Genomic DNA, 25673 nt, shown 5'->3' on the forward strand with positions numbered 1-25673 from the left:
ATTACCTGTTTTTTTTATTTATTTTTTTTTTTACTAAGCATGTGCTTGAAAATTTAAGTCAATATAAAGTTTCGTAAAGTAAAAAACAAAACAGCACCCTGGCATCTATATACACAGAGTGTCTACAGAAACAAAATGTAATTTTGTACAGCTTTCATGACATTTCAATTTCTTAAAGTGCAGCAGTGATTAAATATAAACAGTGTGGGAGAAAAAAATATGGTACAAAAATGCATTGATAAGGAAATTCAGAGCATTACATATATTTGGTGCAATTTTGCAGTGTTTTGGTTTGTTGGCAGTGTGATGCAAAGTCTGTGACAGGATTTAGAGATTTCTCAACAGTTCAGCTGTCTGATGGTGGTGGGGAAGAAGCTGTGAAGATAGCATTGTCTCCACCGTGTCTAATTGTAGATACAATGTCCTATTTCTGAAATTCTGTGTTTAAATCTTCCCTGGGGTCATTGAATGAAAATGTTCCACCCTTGGCTGGTAAGTCCATAAAACATTCCCTCAAAGTGCATGTAAGCTGGTCTTTGTGTGTGTTTTTTTGTCAGCATTTGTTTTGGCTTTGGAACTCTCCTTCTGTTGATGCTATTTCTTGAATCATTAACTCTGACCTTACCACAGGCAAGTGAGGCTTGCGGTGCTTTAGATGTTTTCCAGGGTTCATCTGCGACCCCCCTGGGTGACTAATTGATGTGTGCGCTGAGTAATTTCATCAGTCCAGCCACTTCTGGTGCAGTTCTCCTCTTTTTGTGAATATTGGCTCTAACTCTTTTTTTGGTGAAGTCCCAAAAGCTCAGAACTGTCGAAAAATCCCTTTTTATGCTGAAAGATTTCAATAAGTTCCTGGATTGTCAGTTTAGGAATAATGTGTTTTGTTCTTTGTTCAAGATTTTTTTTATTATACAAGCAAGGCAGTACTCAGACCAGTGCATTACATTTATGACAAGAGGCATGCAACAATAATGGTTTTATACCTCCATTAGCTTTTCAGCTTGGGACTAATCAGAAACGCATTGAACTGATATAGAACATGTTCTCACTTTTGTTTTGTTTTTATTTTGCTGTGACTTTCAGGGTATTTTTTTTAAATGTACAGTACTTTCCTGCTCTGAAGAGACCAGCTTTTAATATTACAGCTCTTTCCAGTGGACTCATGAGCTGCATCTTTCTGTTGGGAAATAAACACCATGAACTATTCAGCAGTTTGACTCATGATTAAACGGAAGTGCTGCATGTTACGGACATGCTGTTAGCGCTCCTGTAAATGTTCTCCCAGTATAGAAAATGCAACTTTTTGTCCTGATTTATTCCTGCTTGCAATGCATTTTTTCCTTAGCTTCAAACAAAAAGGAAATATCAGACTTTCTTCCAAATTGTGTATATCATTTCACTGTGCATTGATGCAACGCAACTCAGAGAATATAAAATCTTAGGGCAAAATTAATTACATCCTCCATTTTTGTAACTACTGATGGGAGCAGAGGAACAAACTGGCCTCCTTTTTTTTATTTCTCTTCAGTTACAAACACAGTTAGCTCGAAACTAGTCATATATTAAAAACAGATTTAATGTATTAATTATTATTCTAATAAACCCTTCTGGGTCCCTAAATGTATTTTAATCTGTTTATGTCTATTTCTGTGTCCAAAATAATGTTTAAATAATATTAATAAACTGGACCATAAAATTTGGTTAGGTTTCAATTCTGGGGTTGATTTTAATTTTAGATTCCTTTTTTCACGGTATTCAAAGTTGTGAAATTATTTCTGAGCTATCTGTATTTTGTCAAAATCACTATTTTTTTTTTTTTACAAGGTTAAGTTATTTTTATGCTGTGTAAATCTAAAGTTGGTAGATTTACCAAGGTTAACATTTAAGGGGTTTTAAGAAATTATAAAATCTGTATATTCTTTGCTCCTAATTAGGATTTAGGTTAATAATGGAATCAGAATTATAAGCGAAAATGCGGAAAAGTAGTATTCATTGAAGAAAAAATGTATGAGATTATGAAGCTATTGTTCAACCAATTGAATACCTTACCTAATATAAAAAAAATAAAATAAAATATGAAAATATAAGCAAAAATGAATCAATGGTGGCATTTAATCAATTAATTTTTCATTTCATGAATATATGTTTTTTGTTTGCTCCTGCCAGTCTGCTCCCATGTCTTTATATCAGTCTTATCAAACAATCGAGCTGCATAGATTCCTCAAACCGCTGCAGCCAGTGTGGGTAAACTCAAATAGATCTTGTCTTACAGAGTTTATTTATCTAGAGGAGTTTCCTTTCCATTGAGCTGCATGCTCAGTATGAGTGACTGCTGCAAAGTTAATGACTCAATGCAATCAGCTTTTTTCTATTTGCTCATTCAGAAGGAGTGAGTGCTGCACTTACAGGTTGCAATAAGCAAGAGAGAGAAGATATTTTTTGATTTTTTTTCAGTGATAAATTGAATTTGACTGTACTGTATATTTCTGTAATCACTAACAAATTGTAATCTGGCTACATTATTTGGTTTCATGGATTGTGTATTTAGTGCAAGGCTGTCAGAATGAATATTAGCTCCTCCAAGTCCATGGTTCTGGACGGAAAGAAGGAGGCTTGTCCCCTGCAGGTTGGGGGAGAGTTGCTGCCTCAAGTATCAAGTATCTTTGGCTCCCGTTCCATAGAGAGGGGAGAATGGAGCGGGGTGCACCGGTGTGTTGTGGTGAAAAAAAAAGTTATCTGTCGGTCGGTGTTCTTAAGCTCACCTATTGTCATGAAATCTGGATCATATCCAAAGAACTATATCCCAAATACCAGAGGCTGAAATGAGCTTTCTCCGTCGGGTGGCCTGGCTCATCGGTTGAGGAGCTCGATCATCTGAGACAGGCCTGGAATAAGGCTACTTCTCCTCGACATCGTGAGGAGTCAGCTGAGGTGGTTCATGCATCTTTTAGCATAGTTGTCAGAGGACATAAGTTACAAGAACTGCCTGGAGGAGGTGTCTGGGAGGAATTCTCGGCTGAGATTCTGCCCCCATAAGCTGGTCCTGGATAAGCAGAGGGCAATTATGTCAAATAGGTGTACAAGTATAATTTTGTTTTTACGTTGAATGTTTTCTTTTTTATTTTGCTTTTGCTTTAGATTGTAAATAAGCTTTATTAAAATTAGAACGTATTTATTATTTTTGGCATTATCTGAAGTGGAAAATAAGGGCAAATAAGAGCAAAGAAAACAATTATAAAAGATGTTTATACAGAGGTTTTCAAAATGTTGAACTTTTCTAACAAAAAGCTTTCTGGACCTCCCTCTCAGTTCCAGTTTTCTCCCTTCTGCAGCACTGAAAGGCTGACTGGACAAATCCACTCTTTATCTGCGTTGGATTTGCTTTAGAAGTTGACAGTGGGCTCCTGCCATAGGTCTTTGATCTGAAAGCAGCTCAGTTTTAAAGCTGCAAGGTGAATATTGAAATACCAGTGAGCTAAAATGTGCTCATAACTGAACAGTTGCTATCAATTTCAGAGGCTTAGATTCACATGGTAACCAGAAACACTCTACTGGCAGAAGGCACGGTACACGGCTGCCTTTCCAGAGATTGTACGTTTCTTCTAACCAGTTTTTAACCTCTTTATATTAAGGACACTGTTCACTTTAAAGCTCAGACAGGAGTCAGATTACTGGCTGGATAGTTGTTGACTCGGAAGACTACACAACAAAAAAAGATTCAACAGATTCTGTATTGGACTTTTTTTCAAATAGTCTTTGTCGATGCTGTATGTATATGCTTTACATGTCATCTTTTTGAACTGATGTCTATGTATTTATTTAATTTTATTATTTAGCATTTTTTTTATTTTGCAGACAATTATTATTTTAAAAAATAATGGTGACTTTTCTGGTTAAAAAAAGTTAAATAACGATGACGAAAACATATTTAAGCTAGACCCTCGTGACCCCGCTTGTGATAAGCGTAATGGAAAATGGATGGATGGAAAACATAACTAATACAATAACAGATCTCTTACCAGTCAGAATTTGTTAATCTCCTTTATGGAGCTAAGGGTTTTGTGCTTCCGCAGCTTCTTAGTGCTCTTTTTTCTTCTAACTAGCAGGAGTATGCAAGCACTTTGCTGTTGACAACAGACAAACATCCGCCAACCAGGCAGAGCAGCTCCCACAAGCCACTGCTGTGCAAATGCTCTGAACAAAAGCTGCAAATGAAGAGCAAACCGTGTCCTGTCTGAAAGAACCAAAGCCAGGACACGTCTCTATGAAAGGGGACATGTGTTTTCCATACATGGAATAGTTACATTTAAGCATTTAATCCCCCAAAGAAGTTTAATATTGTGATCTCCATCTGTGTTTACATGCTGATACAGTGACATGCACAGAACCAGCAGCCTTGAAATCCTTTTGGGTCCTCATCATAATCTCTGGTGATTTTAATTAAGTTACTCCTGACTCCAGTCTGGCTGCATTTCATCAAGTTGCGGATTGCCCCACAAGGAACAAAAAGACAACCCACCTTTTATATAAGGAATGTACACAGATTCTAGTGTATACAGTCACAGTACACCCCACTGCTTAGAAAACAGCTGGCCAGCATGCTCCGTGTATGGGAAACCACAGCCTTTGATATACTGGTAAATCCACCTGGTGGAGACACACAGGACGACTCACTGTGTAACAAATTACCCAGTGTGTGGTTGGTATCCAAAATAATTAAACCGCTGCTGAGTTTAATGTCAAGACAGCTTTCTGAAAGAGAATGAAGGTGAAGATTAAAACAAAAAGGCCTTAAAAGACAGACATCATAACAAACCTCTAGCTCTACTTTAAGGATTTAAGGGAGGAGAAGAGAAGATTTTTTAAGAAATTATGACAGAGGGATAGTAGCTTAGATACCTTATAAACTGAAACCCTGTAAATATATTTAAAGTCTGCCTATGATTACAAAACCTCTTTATAGTCATGACAGCTATTAAAAAGACAAATTGCACTAAATGCATGCTGAGGGAAAATGCTCATTATGTCATCTGTCACCTACTTTTGTGCAAGGTAATAGTTTTTCTTTCTGCATTCACAAACATAATGGATGTAGTTAAGTGTTCAGGAAAACAGATCTAATATCTGAATGTTATTTGCTTTGTCAGATATCGCCATGCCCTGACCTGAAGAGGTATTCCTCACAACTGAAAGAATAACATCTGAGTGTAAGAATCATGTTAGAATATTTTCCAAATTCATGGAGATAGGATATAAATGACAGGTTTTGCTATTTTTTGTCTTTAATGCCATATTAGGAGCCAGATATGGCTGTTTTTTCTGGCTGAACCATCAAACATTGGGAGTCAAAACAAAACCAGTCTCAGGATTCTAGATTTGTTTCTACAGCTGTGAAAACAGACAAAACCAGTACTAAGCAATCGCAAGGACCAGTTCAAAGCTGAAGTGAATTTGTCAGGGGCTCAAAGTAGTTGGTCATAAATTTTTCTAAACGCTAATGAAGTTTCATTTGAAATAATTGCTGCGTAACAGTACAGTTAATTGTGCATCTTTCATTACCGCTATTAATCAGCCTGTTTTCGAGTGTTAGTGAGCCAGCTGTACTCACTTACTGATAAGCTTATCAGCCTTTTTTGAAATGCTTAATTGTCTTTTATATTTTTGTTCCTACATTCCTAAAATTACTGGGTGAAAATCAACAAAATTTTATTTTGTTAACCGATTCTTGTGCCAAACATTGACTGATTCTGGCCTGGGCTGGGTTATGGTTTTTCTTGAACTCCACTAAAATCAGTTAACCTGACTAATGTCTGCTGCTAAGGTTTAAAAGCAGAAGGCAAAAGAAGTAAAGAAATGAAAACCAGGATAACAAAACATGAGATACACTATTTAGGTGAGAAGGAATTATCAATTTATTTTCTGTATTGACTTAATCCTTGCAGGTTAAAAGGTTTGAGACCTGGGTAAACATTGCTGGTTAAGGTAGTATTGGGGTGTATTGTCCAGTTGTGTGTAACATCCTGGAAAAACTTTAAACCTTCAAGGTTAACAATATCTTTACTGAACAAGCTCACATTTTAGCCTAAAATGAAGTGATTAACATGACTAACTAACATTGATGTTATACAACATCATTTTACAATCTTACCCTATCATATGAAAAAGGGTAAATTTTTTCTTGAAATTTTTTTGTTTACTTAACCTCCCCAAATTCTATCCAACATTAATCCATATTAAACAGATTCCCAATTAAAGTTTAGAGTGTGAATTTCTTGTTTCTATTTCAGAGTGATGCTCCGAGTGATGAGGTGCTGATCTTCTCCCCTTAGTGACCTGGAGTACTTTCTCCATGCTGCATTAGCTTTCAGCTTTTCTTAGCTTGCAATTTTTTATTTTTATTTTGTAATCGCAGCATATTTTCTTTGCACGGGTCTAGTTTGTGTGTTGGCCTGTTTGCACCAGGTTTTGAATTTTCAGCATTTTTACACTTTGCTGCTCCCAATTTGTTCTTTTCGTCAGTTTTGCATGCAAATCTCATTTTTTGATTTGCTGGGCTAACGTTTGAGTTTGCCATACTTTTTGAATTTGCTGTGTTAAGGATTTCCACATTACCTGCTCACCTCGTCTGCCATAGATAGGCCGTCATAGATAGCTGAAATCTCAACAAACTAGCCTGAGCTCAGCAGATTATGAAGGGAGGGGTCAAAGAATTTAAAGGAAAAAAAAAAATACAAGTAATAAATCCAAACTGTACTCATAATGTCTAGATAAGATTTACACTCCTACTACAAATACATTGACAAAATTACTTATATAATATCATTTATTGTATAGCTTCTGGTATCTAAGTTATGCAATGTCATATAGCATAATGTATACCAAAAAGAAAAAAAAAGCAAAATCTCTAAGATGTTCATATTTCATCTTAATAATGAAAGCTGGCAGTTCTTTTTCTTCCTTGAACAGACAGTTGGACCAATATCATGGGACGATAACATCTGCCTGTCTTAGCTTGGTTATTCCGTACCTTAGAGTAGTTTACTCACAGTGTGAAGCTGTGCCCATACCAGACGACCAAATGCAGGAAGAGGATGTGATCTATGAGCCGCCCATTTGATTTGAGGAAGTAGATGAAAAGAGAAAAAAATTAAGAGCTTGATTCTGAAGAAAATAACTACTTTTATAATGACTTATGAGGCAACAATGAGTAACAAAGAGATTTTTAGGCAACAGCATTTGATCAGCAAAGGAGCAGCAAAAACACCCACGAGGCAGAACTTTCTTTTTATTGCCTTTTTTTGACTGGATCACTGCAATGCTTTCCCTGAAACAATCTGTTGCAACTGCATGACTGATTGGCCCAACCTGAAAATCTCTGAAAGCTAATTTGAATTTGCTCACTTTAAGAATTCCCTGTAATGGACCAGCAGTATTAATGCATTCTTAGTCCTGCTAAAGCATTTACATCAGAGCAGGAAAAGGCTTTTTTTGGATTTTTGAGTAAGAGATGGTAGTCCTGCTGGTGAAATGAAATGTCAGCAGAAAAGAATAGTAATAAGAACAGCAAGGGGTCATTTTCTTCCCCAAGAGTATTTTTTGATCTTTTGTTTCTGAGTCATTTTTGTATTGGTTTTCTTTTAAAAACAAAAAATACAAAGGAGACGGTGAAAAATAAGAAAGTGGATTTAATTTTAAAAAAAATTTTGAGGAATGTTTTTTGTCTCATTGAAATTCCTTAGCATCAGCAGTGCACATTGCCTTTGAGTCAATGAGTCGATGCAATCAGCTGGTTTTCCTTAGATAGAAAACCCTGAACCAGTCTGACTGTATGTTCTGGTCGAATTGTCTCTCTAAGTGCCTTGAGATGACACGTGTTGAATTGGTGCTGTATAAATAGACTGTATTGAATTGAATTGTACTTACTGTTAGAGGTGTTGTCAGTTATACTGGTGCTGCTCTGGTCTTTTGTAGTCAAGAAACAACTGAACCATAAAGCAGAACTTTCAATTTACCAGTCCATCGATGTTTTAACACCCCTAGGGCCAGATGGTCCGTAACCAAAAGAACATGATATGGTGGGAAAAAATACGTTTTCTTTTTGCTGCTTAAATAAAGTTAATTTAGGTGCTTTGGACCAGTTTTTCTGGGCAAACTTGGAAGACAATACAAAGGATACAATAAATTAAACTAAAAAAAGAATATGTGGGTTCCCCTCCTTGTCCTGTAACGCCCCATGACCCAATCACAGACAAACAGAATATGATGACTGGAATGATTGATGGACAGCGAGACAGACAGACGGAGGGATAGATGAATGCTTTGGCTGTGGAAGATACGTGTTAGCTTGCAGATGTATTTTATCGGAGATGGGTGCATGTAGAGCCTGACATTATCTGATTTTATGTTCTTTGTGCATCATTTAGCTGAAAACAAGGCTATGTTTGTATGTGGCTGACTTAAGTATGCAGAGGAAGAGCAGATGTTATGAATTAGTTGCTGTGATATAAACAGTGGTTGTTAATCTGTCTCTTCATAGTTATAGAAAGTACTAAGATGCTGTTTAGTCAGTTGTGTAGAATCTAAGATCAGAAAACAGCATTTTAACCTTTAAAAAAAAAAAGTTAAAAAGTGTGACAATTCACCAGCCTCTTAGCTTCAATTTAAAAAAACAATAACTACTTCACTACGACTAATTACAACTTTCAGACTCTTTTGTGGAAGGTTTCTGGTCAAGTAAACTAACCAATGATAGTGTTTGGTTGCAACAGTTTGTAAAAAGCCTTCGTTGTTTATTCCATTGGCTAATTTAGTAAATTCTATCTTTTCATCACAGTATAAATCCTTTTCGCAAATTCCTACGTATTTAAATTCAAACTGGATGCATCAAAGAGATTGTAGATCATTTTAAATGCTGAGGGGGGGTTTTACGATCCAGTAAAGCCTTTCAGTGTTCCTCCTATAAGCAGAAATGTGCCACTTTTTTTAGAACTTTGAAATTTTCCAGTTTCCAAATTCAGAGGTCTATCCATAGCAGCTTTTATTTCATATTTGTCAATGAATAGCTCAGTGGCCTTTCAGCTGAATGACCCTTTACCTCCTTATTATTGACGTTACTAACTGATTAGGATTACAAACACTACTTTTGAATAACTCAGTTTATTCTGCTTGACTCCTTCGACCTTTGCCTTACAGGCAGCAGAGAACAGTCATGCCACTATTCAGAGATAAGCACCAGACTGAAGTCGCAGCGGCCCACTGAGATGTCACCCTCTCTGTCCATTTTTGTCCAGTTGTCATGCTAGTTGGCATCATGAAGTCTGGTCACATGTTTAGCAAACCACCTTTGTGTTAGTTTGTGTAGTAAAGAGGGAAAAAAGTCATGCAATGATTAAAAATAGATCTTCTAATAAGACATTAAAGCCCAAAAGTGTTTTTAGTCGTCATCTTTTAAATGCTCTCCTCTAACCTCAGATCCAAATTAGGCCAAACAGCTCTCACTGATTATAATGACCGTATCATTACACAAGCATCAGTCCTCTCATCAGAAAATCTTAACAGCACAAATTGATTAATAAGATTATGAATGCTATTGATATCTGGATAATTACCTAACTGGTTGGCTTGTGTTAACATACAAAATGGCTTGTTTTTTGTACACTACAAATGCCAAATTGATTCCAATTTACTTAATACTGAGCCATAAGAAACAAAAACTTTATTAAAGGAATTATTAGTACATTTGAATCTCATCTTTACCCTCTAAGTTGGTTCGGTCCATCTTCTGCAAGATTTCTTGGTATAATTGATCAAAAACCATTAAGGGGAAATGCATTGACAAGCAAATATTTAAATTCCTGGTTAGAAAAGGTTGTGTTTTTCAGGCAGGAAATGGAATTAGTAAGAAGACAAAGGCAGCAAAAATTGACCCAGACCTTTATCTGTTTGCACATTTATTTACCTAATAGATTGTTTTTCATACCAGTATATTCTGTTGCTTCAGTCCATGTCTAACATGAATATAATTTCCCCCAGCAAGGCAGAGTTTTGGCTTTTTAGCAAGAACAATTAGCAATCAAATCTCTGTTCCTCTGTGTGTTTATTTTCACAGTAAGCAGCGCCTGGCAGACATTTTCTGACACTAATAATGAGGAAAACTTTGCAGCTGAGTTTCTGCACCACCAGGAAGATGACAACCAAGGTAAAACATATCTGTTCACACATTTAGACCAAATATATTGACTGTTATTTTTTTCAATAATTAGATCAATCTGAACCCATGCACAGGACTGTTTCAAAATGAAGTGCATACTGACGCTCCTTACTAATCCACTTTGGTCTCTGGAGATTTTATTTGCTTGTTCTTATTAATAACTTTAGGTGTGTTGATGCTAATGGTATCAAAGTTTGGCTCATAATTTACTATATTGTGAATTTTAATCTTTCTATGCTGTTTTTAAAACCAAAATTTAAATTCTGGTTTAACGACGCCCCTTTCAGAGACATAGACAGGTATTGAATGCAAACAATGGCCCATTCCGACGGGGCGGACCCATTTGTTCCGGTTCAAATGTCTCTAAGCCAAAACAAGGCTTTGTTTTTGGTCCACTCTATAGAGCCTCAAACTCTATATCTGAGTATTTGAATTGAAAAAGTTTCCTGAATGGGAAGTAAAATATCTTCAAACTTGGAAACAAAGCCCAGTGGATTGCTTTTTAACTTCTTTGGAACAGAATTTAAATTCTAAACTGAAATGACCTATATTTGTCCTTTTACTCTAATAAGGAATCTAAAATTAAGAGACACATGATGTTTTTAAGCAATAAATTCATGAAATAGATAAAAAAAAAATGCAGATTAACCAAAAAAAATAAAAATAAAATATAAAAACCAAATCTAAACACTAATTAAAAGATGTCTCATTCAAAGATATTTGAGATGTTTTTGCACTTCCTTGTTAAACTGTTAAACACCAGAGAAGGGGGTCAGCAGAGAGAACATCATCATCTACAGTGTATCTGATGACAGTTATGTTGTTTTTTTGGAGGTTTAAAGTGGCAAAAGCAGGCATCTGTGAAATAACTGTTTAACGATGTGCCTCATTTTTCCTTGTTTGTTTAGAACCAAAGGGATTTAGCTTTTTTCTTTATAGTAGCTGCTTCCTCTTCATTATTCACACGATGTCTTGTTCTTCACTCTGATCCTGTTCATCAACCCCCCCAGCCGGCCCTCCATGGGCTCTCAATCACTCAGGCTTAACAAGTGTCCCACCTCTATGACTGACAAAAACACAGGTTAAGTTTGGTGAAAACTTAAAAGTAATGTGCTATACGTGTGTAAAACAGTTATCATAAGGTTATTGGGATATTTTGTGTATTAAAACCAAAAGGAACAGGATCAGAGTGTTTCTGTTGCTGCATTTACAGGTTTTCAAATGTAATTTTGCTTCTGCCAACACAGCAATTACCTCTCACTGCTTTTATACTTTGTAATTCTCTCTGTTACATTTCTTTTGTTCATTAAGTATTTTTGAAAGCTATGGTCAAAGGCTAACATCCACTCATTACAGGCATGAATGTTATTTGACAGTATGATTCATTTTAATTCTTTTTTTAGGGTTGAATAATGAGAGATTTCCTTTTAACAAAAAGCAAGTACATCAGTATGAAATTATTGTAAATTCTCTCTGAGCCACACAGAGGCACATTTATATATACAGGCTCAGTTATTTCAGTAATCTAAGGTTGGACCATAAAAAGAGGACATTGTTCATCTGGCAGGTTAAAATTTTGATGTAGAGGAGCAGCAGTTCCACTTTAATGTCATCATGGATGATGGTGTTCCTCTCTTTCTGTCTAAGTACAGCCTTTGGAGGAAGCTAGTTGAAATGCTTGTATCCAGAATTTCCTTGTTTTAATTTTTATTCATATCTCATAACCATAAATCAGGGCTGGCTGCAGACAGACTTTCAAAATATGTTTCTTTTCAGACCCTTTATTCACTATAAAAGCCCAAAGCAGGGCCTGATTCTGTAACATGGCCCCATTTCTTCCATTCATCTCGACCGAAGGTACTTAAACTGCTCTCAGTTCTTGAGGGAGCAGCCAAACCACATTAAACCGGCAGAACTGTAAAAGGCTTGTAATACCTATGTCAGAACAGTGAATGGTGTGGTAACACTGCCACAAAAGTTAATAAGAAACAGAAGGAAGAAAGAAGAGCAAGACAAATGCTAGAAATCCATGAATAAGAAAAAATAATAGTTTGGATGTCATTACAGAGCAAAATGTAATGGTATAAAATCCACAATAAGCTTTTGAAATATAACACGTCTAAAGAATATCACTGTTGTAGTTTGTGCTTGTTAGGGGAGAAGCTAGACCTACATTAGCTTGCATGCCAGACCTGCAAGTTTGTAGCAGTTAGGATGTTTGGGCTATCCGCACAAAGTCATTAAGGTGGTCAGCTTCAAACTTTCCAGCTCTGGGTGCAGGTTTCAAAAACTTTTTTGTGGACAGAAATGTAATCAAAAGAAGCCCCAACATGTGTAGGATTGGTGCTGCACGCAAGTTAACCATAAAAGAAAGCTGCAAGAAGTCAAGACATTTAAAAACCTTGAAATATCAGCAAGGGACCTAAAGCTATGTCAATATGATCAGAATGTGACGGCGTACATTTGAATTTCACAGAAGATGTAAGGAAGAAGCATTGTTCTCTAAGAAAAAACATGAAAGTCGGACTAAAGTACGCCAGTAAGAATATGGAATAATATTCTAAAATGTCATTATTTTGACATTGGAACGGATATGTCTGGTATAAATTAAAGTTTTCTAAAAAAAAAAAAAACATCCTATCCCAACAGTGACATGGCTTTGGGAAGCTTTATCAGCTGACCTTCAAAGACCATACCATGGACTCCAGGGTGCGTCTGATGGAAAACATGAGACCATCTGTGATCAAATTTTAAATGGAACCAGGACTGACCTTGAAGCAATAGCCAGAAGATAATAGTAAATCCACCAAAAATAAAAAAAAATTGAGAAGAGTGAAGTTTTAAGTAGAGTTAGAGCCCAGAGCTTTATTCGCTTTTTTTGTTTTTGTTTTTGTGTGTTTAAGAGTATTTACTAAATCTCACTTCACAGATCAGAACAAATCACCAATAAGTTCAAATCTGTAAAATTCCCTTAATTTTTTTATTCATCCCAGCTGTTTGCTGTGCAGTATTCCCACATATGACTTGTGACGAGTTTTATGCTGATGTTTGGTAATTTCTGACTTGATCTTGCATGTTATGTCTTACAGTTACCTCTTGTGATTTTGAGTCGTCATGCTATTGGACTTTAACACACAATGGCACTCACAGTGACTGGTCTGTGGTTTCGCCTCAGCAGCTCAAAGGCACTATAGCCAGTGCAATGCCTACACTCGATCACTCAGCAGGACAACCTGATGGTATACTGTAACTTATTGAAAAATGTTTTGTTTAAAGTGACTGCTTCTCTCACTTCAGTGTAATAAAATGCGAAACATTAGATTTTTCATTTAGATAAAACATTTGCCTGAAGCTATACAGGAGTGAAAGCTACTGTAAACCTCTAAATATGATGTTTCTCTATTTTTCATCACCTCAGGGCATTTTCTTCTTCTCACCCCAACTGATGCTGGGAAATGTGAACACCGAATAATAAGTCCTGTCCTGCCAGGAAGCGATAGACATTGTGTTCTGCAGGTGGCTCTCTATGAGGCCGGACCGACCAAGGGTAACCTGACGGTCTTGATCAAACCAGCTCTGTCAACCTTGGTTATCCACACAGAGGTTCTTAACAACAGACCACATGCCCGCAGGTAACAATGATCCACTCTGACTTTGTCTCGATAATGTTGTTCTGCCCTCAGTTTTCTTTGTGTTGTTAAGCTGGAGTATTCATAGAAGGATAAGAGTAAAGTAGAAGTAGATTCCTACAATGAAAAATACCTTCAGAGGGAGCAAGGGCAACGAATGCTAGCAGAGATAAAAGAGGAAGATTAAATTTGAGGCAGTAAAGGCAGAACCGTGTCTGTTGTGGCACAATAGTCCTGTGGGTATTGTTTGAGAAGCATAGGTAGGTATTTCCTATTGATGCAATGCTGAAGTGCAGCCATTTTTAGAACAGCTAAAAGCATTCTTGCTTTGGATGTAAGCCTGAGATTAATTTATGTGTAATTGGTGAGGACAGAAGAGGGATGGATGGGCATGTGCAATAAGTCGGTGCACTGGCTTTGTTAGCATCTCTGCAGTAATGGACCTTGCAATTTCATTACGTGGCATACACTGCGTTTCCATTTATAAATCTCGTCATTCATGTAGTACAAGCCAACAGACATAGCTTCCCGATGCACTCCCAAAGAATCGGTCATAGAGTTCTCATGTCTCTGTCCATGTAAGAGTAAAGTCTCTCTGATTACTGTCAGAACACCTGGTAAATGATGCGGCTCACCTTAACTCACGGTACCTACAGTAAAATCTAAAGATATCAGGAAAGGACTTGGAGACATCCACCAATGTGGTTAATTCTTGGCTGCAATTTCAGGTAGTGCCACATTAATTAGTTAAATTTAGGTAATAGATGTATAAAAAACATGGGATTGTCTAGACAGTATACTGCTGAATGAGGGAAAAGGTTATGTGATCATAAAGTAAACATGTTTTGTTGCAAATCAACTCCAGAACAAAAGCAAAATACTTTTGTAAAGGTGTTGGCTGAAGCTGTAACTATCCACAGGGAAACAAGTAATGTCGCTTAGGCAAAAGTTCATCTGAAGAAACTAAATTAGTTGCCTTATCATCAGAGGATTATCTGCTTCTGATACAAACTAATCAGCTTTGAAATGCACCTCTGCAAAGCCCAATCAGCATCCAGAGTTCATCTTAAAAGGTCTCCAAATCCACGATTCAACCTCTAACCCAGCCAAACGCAAGCAGTTATGGCGCATGTCCAATTTGACTCAGATGACCCTGATTCAACCCATCTCCATCCCCTTCTTCACCACCGTAGCTAAGCTCTATCTGGCTTTTCCATGGTGCTTCTTCAACCTCGTTCCTATCAGAGTGTAATTCCTCCCGAACTCTTACTGCAGTCCCTCTCATCTCCACTGGTCTTGCAGAAGACCGACATTTTGAGCCTGGTTCCACCAGAAGTCTTCCCAAAAGGGAGTTTTTCCTCTCCACAGTCGCTTCATGCTTGCTCATTATGGACAGATTCATACAAACTTGTTTTTATGAATCTGGAAATCTATCTTTCGGGTCCCGATTGAAGCGCTAGTATCAGCTCACACAGTCTACTAAATCTCACCAGTACAGCTCTAGCAGATCGTCTCGCCAACCAGCTAAACCAACAAAATCTGTCTCAACTCCACCACCAGTTTCATGCCTGGGGCGGGAAACTTCCTGGTTCTTATACACCTTCTTATGCATATTAAAGTAAAATTCAGCACTAATGTTTGTCCTTTCTGTGTCCTTTCTGTGTGAGTTTTCCAGATTCAAATGTTCTTTTATGGAATGAAAGGCCCCTCAGAGAGGAAGAAGCCATTTTTTAAAGCAACATCAGAAGCTGGTTTACACTGTGCCAACATACTCATTTCAATTTTTTTTTTTTTTGAGAAATAATTAGTTGTCAAATTAAACTAGAATAAAAGTGTTTGCCTATAATGGCTGTTGTTGCATGCAGAGGAAAAAAGAGCATCAGCTTGCTTGTCCTAGAAAACCCTCCCAACTGTGAAATATGGCAGCCTCTTATTTGGTGGATGTTGGGAGAACTGGATCCCATCATAAAAAATAGTCCGTCTTCAGCATAGAACATGATGTGGTCACATCAAAGCATCAGCTGACGATACCCAACAGGAAGTAATATCCCGAGAATAAATGGGTCCACAAAATAGATAATGGCCCCTTAAACGAATTACAAAGTATTTTAAGGCCAATGAAGTCAAGGTTTTACAAGGGCCATTAAAGTGTCAAGCAGTATTAAGGCAATGCTACTTAATACTGAACTAAAGTATATAGAAAACCTCTAAATATGGAGAAAGTTGGAAAAAAAAACAATGTTTATTATTTTGGCTTTTAGCAGATTATTTTTGGTAACCTCAACTGATTTTAAAGTGATTTAAAAGGAAAAGTGTAGTTAGCTTTTATGTAAGGCATTGAAATAAAAAAAAAAATGATTTATTTCTATAACCTGTATTGAAATACACTATATTGCCAAAAGTATTTGCTCACCTGCCTTGACTCACATATGAGCTTAAGTGACATCCCGTTCCTAATCCATAGGGTTCAATATGACGTCGGTCCACCCTTTGCAGCTAGAACAGCTTCAACTCTTCTGGGAAGGCTGTCCACAAGGTTTAGGAGTGTGTTTATGGGAATTTTTGACCATTCTTCCAGAAGCGCATTTGTGAGGTTGCACACTGATGTTGGACGAGAAGGCCTGGCTCTCAGTCTCCGCTCTAATTCATCCCAAAGGTGTTCTATCGGGTTGAGGTCAGGACTCTGTGCAGGCCAGTCAAGTTCATCCACACCAGACTCTGTCATCCATGTCTTTATGGACCTTGCTTTGTGCACTGGTGCACAGTCATGTTGGAAGAGGAAGGGGCCAGCTCCAAACTGTTCCCACAAAGTTGGGAGCATGGAATTGTCCAAAATGTCTTGGGATGCTGAAGCATTCAGAGTTCCTTTCACTGGAACTAAGGGGCCAAGCCCAGCTCCTGAAAAACAACCCCACACCATAATCCCCCCTCCAACAAACTTTACACTTGGCACAATGCAGTCAGACAAGTACCGTTCTCCTGGCAACCGCCAAACCCAGACCCGTCCATCAGATTGCCAGATGGAGAAGCGCGATTCGTCACTCCAGAGAACGCGTCTCCACTGCTCTAGAGTCCAGTGGCGGCGTGCTTTACACCACCGCATCCGACGCTTTGCATTGCACTTGGTGATGTATGGCTTGGATGCAGCTGCTCGACCATGGAAACCCATTCCATGAAGCTCTCTGCGCACTGTTCTTGAGCTAATCTGAAGGCCACATGAAGTTTGGAGGTCTGTAGTGATTGACTCTGCAGAAAGTTGGCGACCTCTTCGCACTATGCGCGTCAGCATCCGCTGACCCCGCTCCGTCAGTTTACGTGGCCTACCACTTCGTGGCTGAGTTGCTGTCGTTCCCAAACACTTCCATTTTCTTATAATACAGCTGACAGTTGACTGTGGAATATTTAGGAGCGAGGAAATTTCACGACTGGATTTGTTGCACAGGTGGCATCCTATCACAGTTCCACGCTGGAATTCACTGAGCTCCTGAGAGCGACCCATTCTTTCACAAATGTTTGTAAAAACAGTCTGCATGCCTAGGTGCTTGAATTTATACACCTGTGGCCATGGAAGTGATTGGAACACCTGATTCCAATAATTTGGATGGGTGAGCAAATACTTTTGGCAATATAGTGTATCTGGTTAACCATATTTGGATGTACTCAGATTTATTTCCATCCTTTGTTACAGAAATGAGTGGCAGGTTCTCAAGGCTGTTATTGGTCATATAGATGAACCGTTTCAAGTGACGCTGCTCTACGCTTCCTGTGAGGGAGAAGGAAGAGTCAGTGTGGCTCTGGACTCTCTAGATTTCATAGACTGTGTCTCAGGTGGGTTATTATAATTTTTTCAGCACAGTTTTTCTTGAAAATGGAACCTAGCTTAAAATGCCATATTATTTCATAGCAGTTCTCTTTTTTACATTTCATTTAAATTAATAGTTTGATGTAGGAGATTTGAGAGGAAACATTATATCAAACAAAAAACATTTTTTGCCAGTTCTGATACAGGTGTCTTCTAATGATTAATATTATTTATATCACTCTAAAAAAAAATTCTATGACATCTAATTAACTGCAGCTGTTTAGCATGCTAAATCAGTATACTTTACACAGTACTGAAAAGATTCCCTCAATGCAATTTTACTAAATCTGATTTTATTGAATCTTTGCTAATCCCTCAAAATTGCTCTTGAGTAATCTTGTTTATTGGCCCCCCAAAAAATGAAAGGGAATTTTCACACTTAAATCTATAGAAGAAACTAGTGATTCATAATGTTCTGGCATTAATGTTAGTTAGTGTGGATCCCATAACTTAAGCACCAATGTTTATCTTATCTTGCCGACAAAGGTATTGATGGACGGTGGTGATGTTGTTGTTGATGCAGCACAGGTTTGTGGGTGTTTAACTGAAGCAGAGAAACATTTTCAGCACTTTGGTCCACACTATAATAGTGTATAATATAACATCAGAAGAGATAACAGCAATATTGGAACTGGATGTAGCTATTGGCTCAACTTTGTGTTCCCTTAGAGTGAGATGCCTTGAAATTGCCTTTAGATTATAACAATTTTTCTGCATTTATGCTTGTTTTTAATGGCTTTTTATGTGTAGAGCTCCAGATCCCAACATTTGTTCAATTCATATAAATAGAACATTTAGTTGCTTAGAATCAGGGATTCACAGTCTTTAAGATAAAGTCTCTAAATGTCTCTTTCTCTCTTTTACATTTGGTGCAAACACTAACTCCAAATCTTGGAACACCAATCATCAGTTTCACATATTAAAACATTCTATAATATACCTAGATTTTTAATACATTGATGTTCTTTGTTATATCTGCTTTTTCTCTTTCACATATTATTGTTCTAAAATAGTGTTGCCAGTGATCAGATTAACTTTTGGTTCTCTCTAGATCCAGATTGGCTTCAAAATTTCAGCATTGCTGTTTTAAATTATCTGGGTGCATCTTTAGATCAGGAGCAAAGCTTTAATACACCTCTAGAACTAAGTCTTTATTTTCCATCCTGTGGGCTATGTTGTCAGGACACAAAAAGGCATCACCTGCAGAGAGACTGCATGCTTCAAACATATCACATTTCAGAATTGATCAATATCTAGAATTATACACGTGTCATACTCGCGTAACCCCCTTAAGCTTTAGGAAAACATTATATTTATTAAAAAGGGGGGATGATTTGAGTTTATTCATCGATGGTTAGTTATTCTCTTCACATTTTATATTCAAAAGCTCCACACGAGGCTTTCTCAGGTTAAAATTTAAAACACTGCGCACAAATATGATCCTGTTGGAAAAATGGGTCTCGGTGTTGGACGACTTGATCTACGATCACATTTATCTTATCGAGTTTCTAAAGGTTGCTCACATGAATTTTAAAAGCTTTATTTTCCTGGATTTGCTGTGTGAGTGCAGGTGTTATGGCCTCGAAGCTGAATGACGAGTGCGGACAATCTGTTCACTGCGTGAACTCGGGTGGATGCATCGATCAGAGCCAAGTGTGTAACTTCCATACGGACTGTCCGATGGGAGAAGACGAGGGGTTGATCTGTGGTGAGTTTCAGCTCTTGATCCTCTAATCCTAACGTGACTCACTTAACTCATCCTGTGAGTGTGAGTTAATAAAAAACAGTTTTCTTGTTTGCCTGTGACTGAATTGTAAAGTATAGCAGATGCCAATTGTTCCATTTTAAGTATGCAAACATGGATATATATTTTTTTCTTCCCGTTTGTCTACAAATTTAAAAACCTTTACTACAAAACTAGTCATTTTCATGAGTAAAGCCTTGAATAACAAACACAAGATACTCAGCAGCTCATAATGAATTAATTTCCTTTATGCTTTCAAAGGAGCTGCGAAAAAAAGAGAAACTTTACTGATGATTAATTGCAACACTTTACCTCCTGCAAATAATTATGACAGCCCTTCTTTCTGAAAACATCAATCATGCTGTATAAGGAAACCTCTTTACCCTGCTGGGAATCAAAGGCAGTAATGAAATCAGTGCACTGAGAGTTACCAAAGTCCTTCAGCTGGGCCACAGTTGTGGGGCAATTCTTTCTTAGGGCCCACAAGTGTATACATTTTTAAAAGCATTTGAGAGTTTATAATAAACTCTGGCTCTGACATTTTATTAGTGATTCTTTTTCCACCTTTTATAAGATAAATGGGGGGGAAATTTAATCATGAACTAAAAGCCTGCATTGTTGTTTTGAAAAGATCTACAAGAAAATCAAATGCAGTTTTTCTCAGACAAAATAATGTGTTTTGTTATTCATGGTAACAAAGGGAAATTCTCAAAACTTTAGGAAATAAGAATTTATTATTGAAGGAATGGCAAAATTGGTAGACTAATCAGTCTGGTGATTGGAGCCTTAACTGCAGCCACAGACTCCTTCAAATAGACATAAAACAACCCTGTTTTTTTTCAACAGTTTTTTGTATTTGTATCATATTTTTTTTATTTAGTTTAATAGTATCATTGCTGATAACTCCAACCTTCTCACTTCAACTTTTAGTGTAATTTTATCATAAGACTTTCCCTTCCATTGATCAAATAAATAAACTTTTAAGATTTTTTTTTTAATTACACTTAACATAATTCCTCTGACAGGCTCTTAAAGACCCACCCCCTTTGAATGTGTTGCTTTTATAATAAAACAGAGACACTTGGGCATTTGTAAAAATATATTTCTAAATAATTAAATAAATGTATGAAACACGTTGCTGCTTTGTGTTATCTATGGTTTATGACATTATAATCTCAAAGCGTTGCAAAGGGCTTGGTCTGAAAGAAAAAAACTGTAATCCAGGATTTTGCTTAAAATGTAAAGATATTAAATGTTAGATATTAAATGTTAAATATTAAATAAATGTTAGATATTAAATACAATATTTAACTTGTATTAGTTTTATCATTATATTTGTCTTTTTAAACGGATAATGCAAATTAGGATGAGTCTTTCAGTCTATAATACAGCAAAGATTTTTCACTAATACCATTACATTGAGTGCTCCTTTTTAGCTGCAGTCGTTGTCAAATTAAATTGCAAAACGGAAACATTAAATCACATCATTGTTAAAATACAAAACAGTAAAAATAATGGAATGCTGTGTTTAGCCCTATTCTCTATGATAAATTAAATCTTATTTTTTTCTTTTTCTTTTTGTTTGATTTAACATCCATCCCTATTTGGTGGGGGGGACAAACAATGGAAATCAGCCTCGGCTGTAATTGGGTGCACTCTTATTTGTGTCATTTTAATATGCTTACACTGCCTCTCTCCCTGCAAATGAAAAAGAAAAAATCGAAATTAAACTAACAAAAAAAAGGAACAATCTATTATGAGAAAAAAAAAAAAATATGCAAAATTGGCTAATCTACAAATAGGCTCATATTTATTTACTGACCGCCGTTAGATGTAAAGTTCCTCAGATCTGCTGGTACAGTTATCAAAGCTTTAGGAGGCCAAGAAGGGGAGAGTGTGAAGACAGTTTTCCTATGGGGGGGTCTTAAAGTTTTCTCTAGTTGACCATCTTAGACCTTAATACATTTTTTCTGCTGCTTTAATGTCAGCGGAAACTGGGCCACAAATATTTAACAACTTTAACTCTGACTTGGTTGCATACATTTATAAAGGCAAAAGTTAAACACATACATTTTCTTCACAGAAAAGTTGACCCATATCTTGTTCTTGTTGATGAGGGTTGACAAAATATTCCAGCCTAAGGAAAGAAAAAATACCAATTAGTTAAAAAAAATAAATTAACATTTTTAAGAAGGTTGTTTTCTACCCTAAAATCCCATGGTTGAGTTTTGTTAAGCTTATAAAAAAATCATTTTGTACACAATATAATGATAAATGATAATTTTGGCTTTGGATCAAATTCATCTTAAAAATTTTCCTGACAGAAAGTTTTTCCCTTAAGGATTTGAAACCTGAGACCAGATGGAAACGTCCCTTAACCTGCATTAAGTTGATTCATTTAAACTGAATCTCATGCTCTAAAGAGAATCGAGGCAGATTTTTCTGCAGCTGTGTTGACCATCCCAGTAAAATATTATAATCTGCTTTCCTGGCAGACGCTCTTCCCTTTGGCTCATACTGCTCATTTGAGTCGGACTCATGCGGTTGGTCCGCGTCCAGCCAGCACTCGGGATGGAGGAGAGTCGCTGGTGATGAGCTTCTGGAGAAACAGGACATGCAGGGCGTCACTCTTCAGCGAACACCAGGTGTGTGTCCTCGTTGTGCTCATGTGATTTACAGCCTGATTTTATTACTACTTGTTGTTTGTGTCTCCATGTAATAAAATAAATCATTGCATTTAGAAAATATGCAAGAGAGTGACCTCATTTACTTTTCAAAACTCCCTCCTCTTGTTGACAGAACAATAAATATCATGGACAAATTTTGAAGTTACTGGTTGACGGCTTTATCTTGTCTTTAAATCTGACAGCAAGGTGCAGGTTTATTCACAGAGAACCTATGAGTGCTTAAATTAAATAAATAAAAAGGTCCAAGCTTGTAAATATTCTGCTGTCTAATATGTAGTTTTTTGCCTCCAGGGCACTTCTTCTACCTGCAGGTTAAAGAGAGTAACTCCTTTGTTGAAGCGTCTATTCAGAGCTCTTATTTCCCTGCTCCAGTCTCTACTACTGCATGCCAGGTCAGTCCCTTATTAAACTCATAAAATTAGCCATTTGGTTAATGAGGTCTTGTTTTAATGTCTTTTTAAGTGAGTCATCTCTTTGCTTAAGTTTTCCTAAACAATTTCTCTGCCTGCGTAGATGCGTTTCTCTCTCTACTTGTACGGAACATTTAATGGCTCTTTGCAAGTTGCCATAGAAGAAAATGGAACAGCAGATGCACCTCTTGTCTGGGAGAGACAAGATCAGTCAACAGATGACTGGGAAACAGTCGCACTGTTGCTGACTGGCCTTCATCATGGGTATGTAGAGAAGTTATAAAAATGCCTTATATGGGGGAAAAAAAAGCAGCTTAAATCATTATTTGCCACACTTGTAGAAATATCTGCTTCTGCAAACATCTGGGAAGTAATGGGTCCCACTCAAGAGCTTAATAAATTCTAGTTTGGATGCAAGCAGTGAAAAAAGTCCCCTCGTATTCCACGTTTTACTCTTAGGGTTGTAACAGTGGCTGATCTTAGTAGGCCAAATAAAATCACTGGATTGGGTCGACAGAAGCTAAGGCCATTCGTTGAAAGCTCACCAACCTTTTTCAGACTCAACATCTACAAACGTCCCAACTTTGTAATAGACTGAAAAGCTTCTATGGAAGAGAAGCTGTATTCAAGCCTTACATCAGCAGGAGCAGAGGTGTGAAGCGTTCTGTCCCTGTAGAGCAGCAGAGACTTGTTCTATGGTGATGAATTAGGCCTTTCTGTCTGTCAGCTGTTTCAGGAGAACAGCACTTCTTTAACGTCTTTGTAAAGTTGAATGCAGAGGGATTTAGTCCCTGTTTAATGGTCTATAAATGCTTTATAGATATTAGACCATGTCCTTTTTACTACATTTTCTGGGCAGTTTGGTAATACTTCCTTCTATTTCCCACATGGAACCAGTGCACAAATCAGGGCCCTAGAAGACAGCAGGTTTGGTGCTGTGTAATTTGACTGACCTGCACAGTGTTCATAATTTGAAAGACGAGTACTGAGATGATTTCCAGTATACACAGCAGACCATGTCCGACCATTTAAATGGACATCTGGCAGTGTGGTCGTAAATTATTATAAACACACACCTGAATGTCGTAGAAAGCCTTCCTGAAAAAAATATTGCATCAGTTTTAGCTGCAAATTTTTGACCAACGTCCTTTTAGGTTCTATTAAAAACATGATTTCCCTGGACTTTCAACCTGTCTGGCTGTTACCCTCAAAAAAGTCACTGTCAAGCCAAAAATCAGGCTGATATGCTCATTTTTTATGAGCGTAAAGGGTCTGGAAATGACATCTAGGCTGCCTCCTCCGAGCATTTCAGCTCAGACGCTGGTTAGGTTGAGACTTTTAGAAATACAAGCCCTGATTGAAGTTTATATATTCTGCTAGAAGGTGAATATCCACTCCAGATGCAAATCTTTATTATTGGCACTTTATTTAGCTTCATCCAAATTTATATTTGAAAAAAAAAAAGTTCATGTCTACAAAACTTTTTTTATCCAGCACAGGAAAAATCTTGTCTTTGTAGATGCATAGGTGGAAGAGACAAGGCCAAAGTCAGAAACAACATCAGCGCAGAATTTTCAGATTTTACTCTGTTTAAGTTAAACACATAGTCATAATAAAATACATTGAAGTTATTGGTAGTTCTAAATGTTTAAGAGGTATAAAAACGCTTGGAACGCTCTGTAAAGAGACTTATTGGTAGTCTGCCCATCCTTAACACGGTCCCATTATCCCTCTGTGAGGCATTTTATTCTTCTTTACCCAGAGCTTAACTCTGTTTGCTTTACTGTTTATACCATGCTGTGATTTTCTAAGAGATTTTTGCTTCCCTTCAGGTTCCATGTCCATGTTAAAGCCATGTGGGGACAAGGCTCCAACGCTGATCTCGCTTTTGATAATATCGCCATTGGAGCAGCATGCTTCAACACAGGTAGACCTCCAGCACTATGCAAGGATTTTGAAAACAAAACACAAGGCATAATCCTCCTAGTTTCAAATAAGTTATGTGCCTGATAAAATCTGTCTCTGATGTGTTCAGCACTGCTGCAGTCTTCTGTTTGATGCCCTGTTTTAAGGATTGGCTCCGACATAAGGCTAACCAGTGCTAAAATGATTTGTTACCAACCCTTTACCGCAGTATGACTACAGTGTGTGCCAGCATACCTCTCTGTGTGTGCTTTGGCAGTCTGGCTTTTGAATTTTCATACTGCTGCAAAAAAGGGCTGGTGTTGTTTGTGCATGCTTTAAGACAGGACATAAACCTCCAAGAAGGCATATATGTTTATTTTTCTCATTCTGTTGTAAGCTCCCCACGCAATGCATGTTGTTTATATGCTGCATGTTTAACAAATGTTCATATATGAGTAAACAAATTCAGATTATCTGATGGTGCACACAGTCATCACCAAATAAAGCTGATTCTGGTTCAGTGTATTTGATAATTGTAAAATAATGCAAAATTCTAGAGTCCTTTATATAGTTTTTTTTATGTATAACTAGATACATGTTGAAATACGTTTTTTTTTTTTTTTTTTTTACCTGCTATTTTTTTTTGTTTTTTGCTATTGGTATCGTCCATCCTGCTAAAGGCAGGATGGACATAATCAAATTTAAAAATCCTAAATTGGTTTGAGGGAACAGCTTGGCAGAACATGTCAAACAAAAATTCCCTGCACTATGTGGAGAGATTTCTGCCGACATGCAAAAGCCGATGGGGAGGGCAAAGAAAGAACCATTTATGTTAATTTCCTGATCAGAAAGGACTCCCTGAAAAAATATCCTTCGAAGTTTTTAATAATTTTAAAAATATTTTAATAAGGTTGCATTATTTAGGTCTATAATTTAGTCAGGTGTAGATGTTTTTATGCACTCAAGTTTTTAGGTTTTTATGTTTTTCCCTCCTGTGTTTTTCTACCTGTCCTCAGATCTAAACACCCTGCTGAAAATTGATGACTATGATTACCTGAGTCCCCTTCCTGAGCCTTCAGTCACAGGTATATAAAGTAGAGCTCCTGCAGAGATCCTTCAAAAGCAATCATTATCATGCACAAATCTGGATGTTTGATGTGTGGATCTCCTACCTTCTGAAATGTTCCAACTAATCCCAGCCGTTTGTGTCGTTTGTGTGTTTCTGT

At 37.1% G+C, this 25673-nt stretch overlaps 1 protein-coding gene across 1 annotated transcript in view; it reads left to right on the forward strand.

Moving 5' to 3' along the window:
• ltk (leukocyte receptor tyrosine kinase) overlaps window positions 1-25673 on the forward strand; it is an 80289-nt gene that overhangs the window by 25446 nt on the left and 29170 nt on the right. The window contains exons 2-11 of the mRNA XM_038286254.1: window positions 10109-10198; window positions 13300-13449; window positions 13629-13842; window positions 17528-17667; window positions 19272-19409; window positions 21941-22090; window positions 22424-22524; window positions 22646-22806; window positions 24375-24469; window positions 25464-25532. Of these exons, the coding sequence (XP_038142182.1) occupies window positions 10109-10198; window positions 13300-13449; window positions 13629-13842; window positions 17528-17667; window positions 19272-19409; window positions 21941-22090; window positions 22424-22524; window positions 22646-22806; window positions 24375-24469; window positions 25464-25532 (1308 nt within the window). The remainder of the gene's footprint in view (window positions 1-10108; window positions 10199-13299; window positions 13450-13628; window positions 13843-17527; window positions 17668-19271; window positions 19410-21940; window positions 22091-22423; window positions 22525-22645; window positions 22807-24374; window positions 24470-25463; window positions 25533-25673) is intronic.

The sequence above is a fragment of the Cyprinodon tularosa genome, unplaced genomic scaffold (assembly GCF_016077235.1).
Source record: "Cyprinodon tularosa strain WSP-4 unplaced genomic scaffold, ASM1607723v1 ctg222, whole genome shotgun sequence".
Lineage (NCBI taxonomy): Eukaryota > Metazoa > Chordata > Actinopteri > Cyprinodontiformes > Cyprinodontidae > Cyprinodon > Cyprinodon tularosa.